The 15,432-nt window shown below is 33.0% G+C and overlaps 1 protein-coding gene across 1 annotated transcript; it reads left to right on the forward strand.

Annotated features, from left to right (window-relative positions):
• The first annotated feature begins 10,095 nt into the window (after positions 1-10,095).
• On the forward strand, positions 10,096-13,962 carry LOC124939260 (monooxygenase 1-like). The gene is made up of 7 exons (XM_047479752.1): positions 10,096-10,279; positions 10,833-10,967; positions 11,642-11,753; positions 11,828-11,986; positions 12,064-12,114; positions 12,809-13,218; positions 13,339-13,962. The coding sequence occupies exons 1-7, from the start codon at positions 10,096-10,098 to the stop codon at positions 13,869-13,871; spliced, it is 1,584 nt and encodes a 527-aa protein (XP_047335708.1). The 3' UTR covers positions 13,872-13,962.
• Positions 13,963-15,432: the final 1,470 nt, after the last annotated feature.

Here is a 15,432-nt window from a genome sequence, read left to right on the forward strand (position 1 = left end):
TTTTAATTAGTTTAGCTCTCCTTTTAGTGACGGTAATTTATTACTGTAGCAACGAAATAGTGACGGCAATTGCTCCTGCAACAACATTTTAGTTACGAAACCAATAGAAAAGGTTGGCGGTAGGCACAATTACCGTGGCTATTAATATTTAGCGAAGGTATATTGATTAATGGCGACAACATTTACTGTCGCTATTGCACTGTTTTTTACTAGTGATTGTTGTAACTCATAAGATTGTGGATTATCTTAACAAATTTATCTTCATGTTGATTTAGTATGTTCGAGAAGTTTTATGTTTGTGTTGTTGAATAAAAAACTTGATTAATTCTGAAAAAAGTCCCGAACATGTTCATTTTTGGGGCACATGAGTCCCGAATATGTCCATTTTTGGGACACATTGGTCCCGAATATGTCCATTTTTGGGACATTTTAGTCCTAACCATTGTAATATTCGGAACATATTGGTCGTGAACATGGTCATGTTCAAAACATTTTATGATTAAATTATCCATTTACAATGTAATTTCAATATAAACAAATGGTATTAATATCCAATTCATTTCATATATAATGTAGCAACCAAACAATGTAATTTCCAATTCATTTCATATATAATGTTACAATTTGTGTTCATCTATTTATATTTTCTCTAAATTTTAGGTGTATAAAATGTAAATTTTCAAGCACTTTATTTCCAACAGTGTTGACCTCTAACATTAGTATCGTCGCACCGTATTTTAATCTAAATACCACAATTACTCCCTTGAACTTCAAAAAAACAAGTTTCAGTATGTTTGAACAGAGAATTCTCAAACAATCAAAATGTTAAACAATCAACATGTTAAACTGTATAATTTATAATTTCTTTGTTTAGAGAATAATTCAATCTTATTTCATCTCTTGTATATGTCTCAAGTTGCCATATATAGCAAATTCCATAATCGGTTTACTTATTCAAGTCTTGTCAAGGGAATTTGAAAACGTTGAACGTGAATTCATCTATTGAAGCATTGATATCTTAGTCAACACTTTTAATGAACTCCATAAAAGCACGTTTCTATTTTACCAAGGTAAGAAAAAATATAAACATAAATGTGAAATATAAACACTTTTAGATAGAGAAGTTCAACAAAATACAAAGACCTTAGATGTGCTATATTTTTCCTCCCACTATAAATCTTCTAGCAATGAAAGGCTATAAATTATTTAGATTTCTTTTTTAGCCATGTTGATGCAGAAAAACGAAAATGCGAATGTTCTAAAATGGGAATGTAGATTTGTAAAAATGACCATTTTATTTAAGATGTCATATGGTTAGGTAGCCGAAAATGAGAATGTTCTAAAATATTAGAGAGGTTAATTATAAGGTCAGTCATATTTAAGTCTTCAGATTATGCAATATATTCATTTCGTCTTTAATTGAAATGGGAAAAAAATCTTCAAAATGATCTATAAATGAACATCACATTAAAAACAAAGATAATAATTAGATTAAAAAAAACTTACATATGTTAATTTAGATAACAAGTTTTCTTGATACTGATGGGATGTCTCATACTCATGAAATTGATCATTTCGGCCTAGACATCAATTATTCCACAGTCCACATAGCTTTCACTTTTCATTGAAAGCATATGTCCTTTGGTCAACGTGACATGGTCGCTTTGGAATAAACTTCACTACAAAGACAAATGAAAAAAATACATTCTAATAAGAGTTAAGAAAGCATTATAATGCCATTAGACTAGAAGAAGCATTATAATGATTATAAAGGGTTCTAAAGATGTTACCTTAAGTCATAATCTGCAAAAATTAACTCCACTCAGTAACTTTGACATATTGGAAGAATTTGGCATATTTATTCTAAATTGTTGCCATGTATGGAGAGCAAAAAGATGACGCAAGTTTTTTTAATCCTATTAGACTGTCTTCTGATTTAGGCTTCTTTTTCTATTCCAACCTCTACTAGTTAAGGTTCTATGGCAACAATCGCCACTAATTAGGGTGGTATTTCAACTCCAACCTCTACGGGTTGAGGATCAAACCGTCACCCAATTTCTGATCTTCAACTTTCTCTTAGGCTGTGTTTTAAGCGAGAGTGGTGCTTCTTTTTCTACTCCAACCTCTACGGGGTGAGGTTTTATGGAAACGGCTGCCACCACTTCGGTTGGTGTTTCAACTATAAACTTCCTCTTAGACTTTATTCAGACTGAGGCATATTTTACAACCCAACCACCACTTCATCTTCAACTCAAATTTTTGTGGGTTGAGAACGTATGACAACCACCATGTTAAGATCAGGATCGCCAAAGGAGACTGGGGTTTCGTTAGGGTGAACGCTTACAGACACGCTAGTTGATACTAACCCTATTAGAGGTTAATATCGGTCTTTATACTTCGCAATTTGTCACAAACTCTTGAACCGAGTTCAAGTGCTGAAATGTTCGTTTGAACTTGAAGCAACGAATGCACTGTTTAAACAGCAATGAAAGGACACAAAGTAATAAGAAGACACAACACAATATTTATGGATGTTCGGAGATAAAACTGCTACGTCAACCCTTCTTCTCAAACTTTTAAGAAGGATATTCACTAGAATATTCAGATCATTTACAATGCTTACGTCGAACACCCGAGGCTTATTTACTACTCGTTTTCGACCTCTCAATAAGCTCACTCTATTGAACAGAAACAGATTCTGTCAACTTACAATACTCACCACTCACATAGAATAGTTGAAATTGTAATACACTTGAGTTCTTAACACACACACTGGTTTGAAAGCTTGAGCAACACGTTATCACAGGTTTTCAAGGTACTTAGTTCAAAGTAGGTTGGGTGAGCTCAAGTAAGATTGGTAGAAAAACTTTCGTGCTTACAATGGTTGAGATTTGTTCTATTAAATATAAATATGACAGCGGCCATATTCTTCTTCTTGAACGGATATATTTGTTCGATAGTACTTCGTTTCTTGAATTTGATTGGCCGAGGATCGGGGTAGTACAACTTTTGGGATATCCTTTGATCTTGTTTAATAATAAGTCAACATGGAATTAAGTTGATTAATAATTTCCAAGAAGAAGATCAGCATGCAGATTTGTATTCTATTGATTTGGCTCTTTTGGGATAATGTGATAGACAACTACTCCAAATGGACTATATGGACTTATACTAAAATGGTAGTCTGAGTTAATTTGGCAGACTTCTACTCCCAAGAAGGTTTCATCAGATTTGTATTAAAATAGAAATATTATAGTCTAGACATGTGAAGACTCCCCTCTGTAATTACCGAAATTGTTCTACATAACACTAAATAGGAAACTGCTGATTGCGCTTAGTATAAAGTTGTCTTACCATAAAACTTATTCCACTTCTTGGATTTAACTAGACAAACTACTGAGCAGTCTACCGATTTCGCCTTTTGTGAGTAACTGGTCAAATTACCGTTGAGTGGATACTACCGATTCTGCATATAATAATACCAAAGTGAAGATACTACCAATTCTGTTTCATGGAGTGAAAGTTGGTCATTCTACCGGTTGCGTTTCATGAATAAAAGTCGAAGATACTACCAGTCAGACTACCGGTTGCACCGTTTTTTATAAACCGAAGATACTACCAGTCATATTATCGGTCGGTCTACAGGTTCCGCTTCATAACATATAAACGATAAGTCTACATATAAACGATAAGTCTACCGGTTCCTCTTCATAACATATTATCTGATTTCCACTACCGAACCGATCCACTACCGGTTCCGCTTCTTATGAAGGACCGAACATATAAACCGATTTCCGACTAAAGGTTGTGCCTCTTTAATAGATATCCGAAAAGATAATTTGTTGCACCGTGTTTATAAAGCCGAAGAGATAATACTAGTTGTGGTTATTTAAGTAAATAACCGAACATAAAGCCGATCATACTACCAATTTGCGTCGTCTTATAAATTAAAGGGATAATACTGGTTGCGGTTTTGCTGAATTTTGCATTTATCTTTTAAGGAAAAAACTGAACTGTTTTAGTTATCGATTTTCTTTATACTACATAAAAATTAACTTAGTTAAGTTCTTTTAGATAATTAATTACTTACTAATTAATTATCTAATTTATCTAACAATTTCTCCCTTTTTGATTATTTAATCTAAATATTCAAAACCTTGTAATCGTTTGTCACTCAAGTTAATTTAGATTCTAAAAATTTCTCCCTCTTTGATGGTTTAGAATAAATTATCAAAGCCAGTTTGTTTTTATGAAAAACGGTGATCAGATTTCTTGCAATTTCTCCCTTTTTGATTGTTTTAACTTTTAAAATTATCAAAACCATCATTTTAAAAATAGAGTTATTATGAGGCATTCATGTTTAATAAACATAATAAATAGAGTTAGTAAACGTAAACTAGATGTTTCAATCCATAAAATACAGAAAGTAAAGACATAGTAAAAAATAGATAGGAGGGTAGGATTTAGTGTCTCCCTCTTTTTATTTTTGAAATCGGTTGTGAGAGATCTTCTTCTATCCATTTGTTCATGAAGTCCTGATTTGTTTGACCGGCAGTGTTGGTTTCATTAACGGAACTCCGGCCACCTCTTCGTAATCTTTAGTTTAACCGAACACTGCGTGGAACTTCTAGTGGAGATACTTCTGATTGAGGCTGATGGATTGCAATTCTACGTCTTTGAATCAACGATATTTCATCATCATCTTCCGGTATTTCATCATCTTCTAGATTTTAATCATTCGGTTTTTCATTCTCCGTTGCTTCAAACTTCTTGGACTTATTCCGTTTAACCGCTTTAGACTTTTTGGCGGTAGGAGTTGGCACAGATATATAATTTTCATTGAGTTCCTCCTGATGACGACGTGCAGTCTCTTCATCAGCCTTTTCAGCGGCCATAGTTTTAGCGTCTTTTTCTTCTTCAATACGAAGGACATCCTCTTCATGCTCCCTTAGTTTCTCAGTATCGGCAGCACTTTGAGATTTAACCAGTTCATAGAGTTGTGATAATACGACTTCGACGGCTGAGAGTATTTTGGTTATGATGGAAGTTATTTGCCCAATTCCTGCCTTACCTTTACCAATTCCTGGTTGTGAGACATTGACGCGGATGCTCGCTCTCTGTCTGATTCAGCCAATTTGGCTTCAATAGAAGCTTTCCATGGAGCTAGGATGTTTCATAGCATCTGCTTAGTGTTCAACTTCGGTATTTCTTTAGAAGTGGATCGAGTTGAACCAAAGGCGCGGGATTGAATAGGTAGTACCCTATGAGAACTAATTTGAAGAGACCGTTCTATATTGGCAGGTCTTTTAACAATATCATCCCTCATTTTATTATTATGATTAGAAGACTTACCCGATAAAGATTTGACAAGATTTTCAGTGTCTTTTCCGGTAAGTAGTGGGTTGGAGTTGGCGATATCTTGCCCATCCTCATTTTCTTCTTCATTAGAAGTTAACTTCAGCAAACGGAGTTTAACTTGTCAGTTGAAGTGACTTTCTATTTTTCGGTAACCTCCTCTTAAGCCTGTTTAGAGAAGCCATGGTATTGTTCTTTGACACATCGTCCTTTGACATCATACCCATCAAACAGCTCTCGTTCCTTGGATGGAGTCCAGGTAGGCTTAGACGTTTGACCCTTTTAAATTAACGGCTGCTCGGTTCCTCGGATGGAGTCTATATTAAAATCTTCTTCCCGGTTTTCAATGATCAGAAACAACTCCTTTCTTCTAGCATCTGCCTCAACAAGTTTGCTTCTTAGTAAGGCCTCGGACATTGATGAGGTGTTTGTTATGGAAAAGATTACTTGTTCCAAGGATATGAGTGCATACCACTTCTTCTCTTCTGGAACATCAGGAAATACCTCACTGAAACTTGTTTTCAGCCTTGCGTTTGCCATGCATAGAAGAGATCGATAGTTTCACTTGCTTTCTCATCAACCTCCTTGAGGATAAGTTTAAAATTTTCTCAGCCTCTTCATCATCTTGGTAAAGAGCCGAAATATGTACTTCGAGCGGTTTGGCAGTAGTAGGAGTGGATTTTGTAATGATTGGAGTATTTGGAATTGGTATCTTCGCAATGTCGGTTGGTATTTCCTCTCGATTCACTTGATTTGCATTTGTTTGACCGATAGTAGCCTTCTATAGCTGACTGGTTTCTAGCATGGGGGACCGATCGGTTTTAGGTGGAGATGACCGACCCATTTTATCAACGTTTTCTTGATCGATTTCAACCATCTGACCAACTTTATCAATAATATATGCCCGGTCGGTTTCAGTTATCCGACCAGTTTCATAAACAACATTTATCCGATCGGTTTCAGTCATCCGATCAGTTTCATTAACAACTTAATTTATAATATCGGATACTACCGGTTGAGCCTCTAAAACCGCAAGCTCAATCGGAGTATTAGAAAGTACCGAAGTATCCTTCTGAACAATAGTTGTGGCATCAAAAAGAGGTAGAGTTGGAATATTTACCTCAGGTTAATGTATTTGTTGATCTGAGGAGATTTCATCAGTTTTCTTCTGTCTTGTCTTAGATAGGCTACCAGCGGTAGACTCAGCGGTAGTTTGAAGTCTTTGCATAGATTCCGATCAGTTTTCCGGGTTGGGAAGCTTAGAATTGGTATTGGTCTTTTTACTAGCGGCTTCTTCGTCAACTGGATGTTTTCTAGGTCCTTCGGACATGAATCCTTTAACCTTGCATTCTCGAATGAAATATCTCCCTGTGCTAATAGAGGTTAGGATTATGTTGGGGGGAAGAGGAGTACCTGGACAGGTGGGGACATTCAGATTATTTAGAATCTAGCCGATCTGCATTGCATAGCCAAGACTTTTGGTGGACTTAGGAGTGATCATTTTTCATAGAATATCAAAGAGAATACGCTCCTAGTTTATTCGGTCGCCTCTTACAATAGCGCCCATCATGTCAAACTTGGATCGAGTTAGACTATCAAAATTTCCCCATTTTTCTTGAAGCGCTTTAGAAGTTATATCGCATAAGACCAGGTATTCGCACTTTAGGGACTTTTTCTTCTCGTTGAACTGTACTAGCATGTCAGTATCGGAAAATATCATTTGAAGTTTGGATGTCGAGGTGTGAGAAAGTTCTTTCGAGAAATCCCGACCCCTTGTTGGAAGTTTTAGAACTTCGACGAATAGGCTTTCGGAGATAGTGAACTCTACCTCGTTAACTTTGGCCTTGATAGAACCGTCCACTAACTTTGTTGTGTTGAAGAACTCGCGAACCGCCTACGGATAATAGAACGTCGGTCCGTCTAGAATGTTTCTCAAACTGGATTCCTCGATATATTGGATTAGCTTCTGCATCTTAACCGATCCTACATGATTGATGAATTCGAAGTTTACCTGAACAATGTGATTAAACAAGGCATTATCTCTTCCCATTTTGCAGTTGAATGAAGAAGATGAAGGAGTATAGTTCAAGAGAGAAGTTAGAGTTTTAGAGATTTTCTAGGGTTTAGCAAATAAGATATGATCCTAAAATCTGGCATGTCTTCCTTATATATGATATATTGTGTCGGTTGAATAATTTATTTCCAAAATAGGTAATGAACCGTCACTTTTTGACGTGTGACCCCACGCCCTTCTAAAATCGGAAAAAATGACGCCTTATTTGAAAATGGGTCTTTTCCCGAGGTAAAAATAAAAAATAACCGTTTAAACATTAATCAATGTTCTTAGAGACAAGTATTATCTGCATCTTAATAAATAATTATTTCAAGCATGCCGATTCAAGGACATTTAATGATTTAACCTTTAATTAATATTTTTCTTCTAAACACGTATTAAATGCAACTTATTAAATAATTTTATTAATAGCATGCCGATTCAAAGAAGATAACTGGTTTTTAGGGAAAAATGACCGGTTTACATTCACTTAGGCTAAAATAACTTTAAAACTTGAAAATCCTAGATTCCATCCCTTCTAATTTATATTGCTTCTATCGTATGAATTCAACTTTCGACCTTTTGCTTGGTCATAATATTGGATGGTCTCACGTATGTTTCCGGTCCGAGATTGATATTGAGGGTGAGGAGGATGCTGCTAATTTGAGAAATATAACCGATCATTGTTCATGGTGAAGAAACCATTTTCTTTAGATTTTCGAAAATTTCATGAGACTAGTTGATTAGAATGCCACAAACTATGGCAATCATTATCTCGAATATTTTCTTTGTGTAGAAGTGAGTGGATTCCTTTGCTAGGATGGATTTACCAACTATGTCACTAAGGATCTGGATGTGAGGGCATAACATGGATTTGACTCCATGAGTTTGTACCAGAATTATAGAGTTCGAGAAGAGGAAGGACATCTCTTGGATGACGTTATCGAGGATGGAGGGAATTCGGAGAATCCTTCAGTGGGGAGATCAAAAAATAGATTAAGGTCTTCCTCTCCAACCATGATGGATTCTCCTCTCACTCTTGATACGATATAACAGTTTTAACACGATTTTGCACAATTTACATAATTTTGACATGTTTAACATGTTTTTGCTAAATTTACATATTTTTGTTATGTTTAACATGTTTTTTTATACATTAACACGTTTTGACAAGTTTTAACACGTTTTTAGCACATTCAACATGTTTTTGGCATGTTTAACACGTTTTTCATATTACAGCATGTTAAACGTGTGAAAACACATTAAATGTGTTAAAAATGTGAGAAACGTATCAAAAACGTGTTATACGTGTCAAAAACATATTAAACGTGTCAAAACGTGCCAAAAACATGAAAAACATGTTAAACATGTCAAAACGTGTTAAACATGTTAAATGTGTCAAAATGTGAAAAACGTGTTTTAATCGTGAAAACGTGTTAAATGTGTTAAAAACATGAAAAAATGTGTTCAACGTGTTAAACATACCAAAAACGTAAAAATGTGTTAAAAATGTATTAAACGTGTCAAAAACATTAGAAACGTGTTAAACGGATAAAAATGTGTTAAATGAGTCAAATACATATTAAATGAAAAAAATGGGTATGGGTTGGGTAAATTTAATTTGGGTTGGATATGGGTTGGGTAATACAGGTTGGGTTTACCTGTTTGCTCACCCGTACAAATCATAACAGTCCATCTAAACATTCACTATCTCTAAGACTAGAATTTACTCAAGAAGGATGAATATGAAGCGATAGTAAAATGGTCTATTGCAACAATGAGAGAGTTAATGAAGACTCCTAAATTGAAGACCTATACTATCAGAAGTAATTCTACATGTAAAATCAATGAAATCTAGAAAAACAAATCGGGAAAAATGTTGAAGATCATGCATACAAAGGAAAAATCTATTTGGGTAATGTACAGACAAAAGTGGAGGTACTTAATTCTCCTTTTGAATCCAACTGCATTAAATTGGATAGTTGGTATAAAGATATAAACCTATTAAAAAAACCTAAAGAAACAACTCAGATATGGATCAAATATTAGAATATCCCTACACAAATGTATAATGTAGAAGTTCTTAGTCATTTTGCAGATTTATTGGGGAGACCATTATATATAGACTCAATTACTAAAGGAGGAGAACATCTTTCCTTTTCTAGAATTAGCATTGAGGTGCATCCTCGAAGCACATTGCAAGATAAAATGATAGTGGTTAACATGAAAGGAAAATCTACTATCATGGGAATCACTTATGAGTGGAGGCCATACAGGTGTTCATTCTATAATACTTTCCAATACGTTAGTATAAAATGTTCTAAAGCTGATGAAGAAAAGTAGGGAATACTGAAAGACCAGGAAGGAAAATACAGGAAAATAAAACAAAGGAGTCTAACAACAAAGAGAAAAATATGGAGGAGTAGGAAGTTGAAGTCAATGAGGACTTTGAAAAAGAAGAAAGCAATGTGATTGAAGAAAAGAGGGTAAAAGGGACTTTGATTAAGAAAAGGATAAATGTTGTAATGAAACATAGGTTGAGGAAGAAGAATGAAGTTGATTCTCAAATAAGTCAAGTTGTAGTGGAGGAACCTTAAGAGGAAGATATTCAGACTAATCAAGTTGAAGTCGAGGATACCAAGGCTGATGCTTAGGATACCGAAGTTGATGCTAATGAAAACAAATGCATGAATCCTGAAATTCAAGTAGATGGCAACAAAGATAAGAACTTGAAGTCCTGCAAAAGAACTCTTTCTATTAGATTAGCACAGGTTTGTTCAAAGAAATATCACACAATGGGAATAAGCAAGCCTCATCATCTTCTTCAATTCAATCTCCTTGCATCGCAAGAGGAAAGGGAAGGGGAAGAAGGTCTTATGATGCAATAGGTTTATATGAAAATAAACATCCTGATTGGGGTAGTTAGGATCTGTTTTTGATTGTATTCTTTTCATTTGTAATCTCTTCTGTTTATTTTTGTGAAATCTATTAATCAGTTTCTTTAGGGTCTTTTGATTGTCATCCTTTAATCATATATAGGGTTTGTCTAGCTTTGATTTTTGACCTTCCCATTTTTGATATTTTTAATAAACTAGTATTAAACGTTTTCCCAAAAAAAGATTAGTTTCAGTAGTCCATCGACTATGGTTTTTTTAATGAATACAAATCCAGAAACATAAATAATAATAAAAAGTTTCCAAACAGTAAATCAAGTTCCCAAACATGGAAATATTCGGGATAAACCTAACTACAGGAAGATCATGTTCGAAACTTACCTTCTTAGTATTTTTGACAAACTTGATTGTAGTTGAAGGAAATTAATTCTCCTGAAAAATAGAAGTAAAACGATGTTACTCAAATCATCATTATAGGGTTAATACAATATTGTTTTTTCCATTTAATACCATTTTTGAATTTGCTGAAGAAGTTACGCGAAAAAGGAAGAATGAAGATTTCGCCGAAGTCCGAAGTCGCGGAAAAAGGATGAAGAAAGTCGAAGTCGCCAAAGAGGGAAACGTCGAAATCGAAAATGAAGATAATGAAGAAGAAACTGAAAAGAGTGGGAAGAAACTTAAGAGACGGGGAGAAAAAAATTAAAAATACAATATGGATTAAAAATAATTAAATATTATTATTTTTTATTTATTTTTTAAAATTTTCTCTCCAGCATATGTGGTAGGACACATTGGATTCGTGATTTGTTTTTGTTATAAATTCGTTGCACAAATCATTTTCTTTTAAAAAATTATCACACTAGCTGGTAGAAAAATATTCGTATTATTATTATTTTAAAATGTTAGAATATGTCTCGCGTTACCATGATAATTATAATTTTAAAAAATCGTTATTTTGAAAATGTTGTTTGAGCATAAAATAAATAAACACACAATTTAAGACATAAAAAATGCTCCTAAATTATATAAACACTTAAAAATAAATATATCAAATAAATTCTAAAAAATAACTATGAATCAAATAATCATAATTGTGAACACATTAGGAGCTTTTTTGATATTAGTTTTTTTTTTTTTTTGTGTGTATGAAAAACCTAATATATTTTTTTTCATTTCTTTTCATCTACCACCTAATTAATTTTATAAATAAAATAACAAATTATCATTTATATAATATCTACATTCTCATCTTTCTATCTCATATATTTTAGATTTAAACGTGGTGTTAAAAACGGGTATAAAAGTAGTAGGTATGTGAATAAATCACTGGATTAACCAGACTTCCCTTTGAGCACAAACAGAGAAAGAGAGATGGAAGGAGCTGAAGAACATGACATTGTGATCGTTGGCGGCGGGATTTCTGGCCTTGCCACCGCCCTAGCCCTGCACCGGTTCTCTCTCTCTCTCTCTCTATCTCTCTCTTCTGTAAATTCATCCTTTTAAAATTGGGTATATGTAATTAAATAAACAGGAAAGGTATAAAAAGTGTGGTTCTTGAAAGAGCAGATAGTTTAAGAATTGAAGGTGGAGCTATTGGAATCTTAGCCAATGGTTGGAGAGCTCTTGATCAACTTGGCCTTTCTGTCTCCAACCACCTTCGACAAAAAGCAGCTCTTAATCAAAGGTAACATTGATCACATTCAAATCTCTTAATAATTAATCGAAGATTTCTACATCTGGTCACTTTGATCTTATCTACAGGTCTTTTGTGATATCCCTAGACAATGGTACCCAAAAAGAAGTCCCACTCGGGTAATCTCTTCTATATTAAAGGCAATTATTTTTTAAACAGTGGATGTAATTAGCGACAGTAGTTTTATCGTAGCTAGTCACTATTAGAAAAATAAATGTAATTAAGATACAATAGTATTTTTATTATTAAACTTAACCATAATTAATTAATTAAATTTAAATATTATATATTAAAATAAAATTTATAATTTTGTATATATATCTTTGTATTAAAAATGAAAAACACAAAGGAATTAAAATATTAGAATCTATATATATATATACATATATTTAGTTTTTTTTATATCATTTATGGTATATATATAAATTTATTAAGATAATTTTTTTTCTATAATTGAGGTAATAGATATAATTTGATATTTAACTTTTCTAACTTTTTAAAATAATTTATTCATTTTCCCAATTGAAAGGGAAACCTTCCAACCAAGCATCTCGTCAACCAAGTCTTTGGTTGTTGTCATCGTTAATTTATTTTTCTGTAAATTCCTTCGCTCAATAATTCTCCAGCCCTAGGGCTAGGGCAGCCCACTCTACAGGGCAATCCATTTGTTAAAAATATTAAAATATTTAGATATATTTATTAAAATTTTAAACATAATTGGTAGTAGCCTTTTTCTACCGAGGCTAGGGCAGTCCAAATCTCGTGGCCGGCTCTGTTTATACATGATTAAAAGAAAAAGAAAAACCTTTTTAGGGTTGGTGAAGGTCGATGCGTGAAGCGTGGTGATCTGATCAATGCACTTGCGGATGCTTTGCCGTTTGGAACTATACACTTTGGTTGTAGTGTTATCTCTGTTGAATTGGATTCCTCCGTTAATTCTTTCCCTATTCTTCATCTTCTTGGCGGAAAAACCATCATAGCCAAGATAGTAATAGGTTGCGATGGAGGTCGTTCAGAGATTGGAAAGTTTGTGGGTTTGAAGCCTACTAGACAATTTTCACATTCTGCTGTAAGAGGTTTGACAAGTTATCCGAAAGGTCATACCTTTAAGCATGAATTCATAAGATGGAAGAAAAATGATTCTTCCGTTCTTACTGGAAGAATACCAATTGATGAAAAATATGTTTATTGGTTTGTAGCTTTCAAATCATCCTCTTCTCAAGGTACTTAAAAGAATCCTTACTTCACCTTCATTTTTTTTAAGACTAAAATTTAAAATCACTAAGACAGCACAAGTTAAAAAAAATTATTGCCTAACAGAAAATTTCATTTTATAATTGAAGCTGAAGAAACATGGAAAGACGATCAAGAACTTGTAAGAGAGAAAACTACTGAATTATTATCGGTTAACAAATTCCCTAAAGAGGTGATAGAAATGATCAATAAGAGTGAAGTTGAGTCCATTTCATTCACTCATCGCCTCAAATACAGGGCGCCGTGGGATTTGGTTTTCGGAAGCTTTCGAAAAGGAACCATTACCGTTGCGGGTGATGCTTTGCATGTGATGGGTCCTTTTCTTGGACAAGGAGGATCAGCCGGTTTGGAAGATGCAATCGTATTGGCTAGGCGATTGAGTAAGGCAGGTTTAGGAGGTGAAATGGATGATGAGATGATGAAGAAGAGAGTAGGAGAAGCGATGGATGATTATATTAAAGAAAGAAGGATACGGTTGGTGGGATTGTCTACTCAGACCTATCTTACCGGTATGTTGATTCAAGGTCCACAATTATTTGTTAAGATATTCATCATACTTGTTATGAATGTCCTTTTCCGCGATGCAAGGGGTCACTCTAAATATGATTGTGGTCAATTGTAAGCTTTTATTTTCAATTTATCTTGTTTATTAAAGAAAACTATCATAATTAAGCTTGTATAATCATATAATAACCTAATTGATTTGCTTCCTTTAAGTATTTGTTGTTAGAAGAATCTGCGAATCAAATTTGGATATTATGGATCTTATAAATCCAGGAGTTTGTTCATGAAAAATATGTAAATAGAGTTTACATCTAATTTAAAAATACTCCAATTATAAATATTTTTTTATACGAAAAAAATAACGCTTTAATATATATATATAATATATTTAAAATTAAAATTTCAACCCATTTACTTTATTATTAATGTAATAATAATAATTAATTTTTCTTTTTTTATTATTATTTTTTCTCTAATTATATATATATATATATATATATATATATATATATATATAATACTAATTTTGTATCCGTCTTAAATATTTTTATTTATTTTATCTCTCGTCATATATATTATATATTTATTTCATTATTAAATTTTTTTATATAAATATATATATTTTATCTCTTCTTTTATTTATATATATATATATATATATATATATATATATATATATATATATATATATATATAATCTTTGATAATGAATTGTATATTGTTCGTACCTTCAATCGTGTTCGTGATTATTTCTCAAATTCGTATTCATATATTTCTTTGTAGTAAAAGAGATTATGATGTCAGATCTAGTGTTCATTTTCTTTTTTCTTATACGGAGTTTTTGAAATTTATCTTTTACAAAAATTTCCTTTTATAAGTATTTTTTAATTGTGACTGAGCTTATGACAACTACCTATGTATTCTCATAAAAAGATAAATAAAGTCTGAACTTAGTTCCGAAATTATATCACGGATAGATTGTGATTTCGCATTTCATTTTTAAGTTTCTACTGGAATGGCAATTGACTTCAGCTGTGGGGATTTCTTAAATGTCTTTGGAGTGACAATTGACTTAAGCTGTATACATTTCTTAAGTGTATGCTAAAGTGGCAATTGACTTAAGGCCAGGGATGTGATGATTTATTTTCATCTTTTCAAAAATGCCCATAATATTAAGATAATGTTTCCGTTATTTTAGATTTATTAGAGTCAAGATCATGATAAGCTGCCTAAGTATTCTCATAAAAGGAGAAATCAGATTCGAACAGAGTTCCGAAATTGTATTACGGATGGATCGTAATTTTGCATTTTGTTGGGGATCAACAAGTGTATTTGTTGGGGGATTACTAGATGTTAAGTCTTTTGTGTGAATCGATGTGATTGTTTTTATCACTCAAGTCCGTTGAGGATTTGTTTTTTATTTTATTTTACTTTATACGGACCGAACCCATGTCAGACTGTCTACGTATTGTCATAAAATAAGAAATCAGGTTCGAACGTAGTTTATTTCTTATGAAGTTAAGAACTACTTGGGGATGATAATTAGTTTTTGTTTTTGATCATTTTTATTTTAATAAAAATGCCTCTAGTATTGACATAAGGTTTTTGGTTTTTTTAGAAATTATTGGGATCGCACACATGACATGCTACATACGTACTCTCATAACAAGGAAATATTA

This window comes from Impatiens glandulifera, chromosome 1, assembly GCF_907164915.1.
Source record: "Impatiens glandulifera chromosome 1, dImpGla2.1, whole genome shotgun sequence".
Taxonomy (NCBI): domain Eukaryota; kingdom Viridiplantae; phylum Streptophyta; class Magnoliopsida; order Ericales; family Balsaminaceae; genus Impatiens; species Impatiens glandulifera.

What these genes read in the sequence shown, in the direction of transcription:
- LOC124939260 (XM_047479752.1), top strand. Translation starts at nt 10,096, where the DNA reads ATGAATCCTGAAATTCAAGTAGATGGCAACAAAGATAAGAACTTGAAG. An exon ending in ACCGCCCTAGCCCTGCACCG is followed by an intron (nt 11,754 to 11,827) that starts GTTCTCTCTCTC and finishes ATGTAATTAAAT; the next exon opens with AAACAGGAAAGGTATAAAAA. An exon ending in CAAAAAGAAGTCCCACTCGG is followed by an intron (nt 12,115 to 12,808) that starts GTAATCTCTTCT and finishes AAACCTTTTTAG; the next exon opens with GGTTGGTGAAGGTCGATGCG.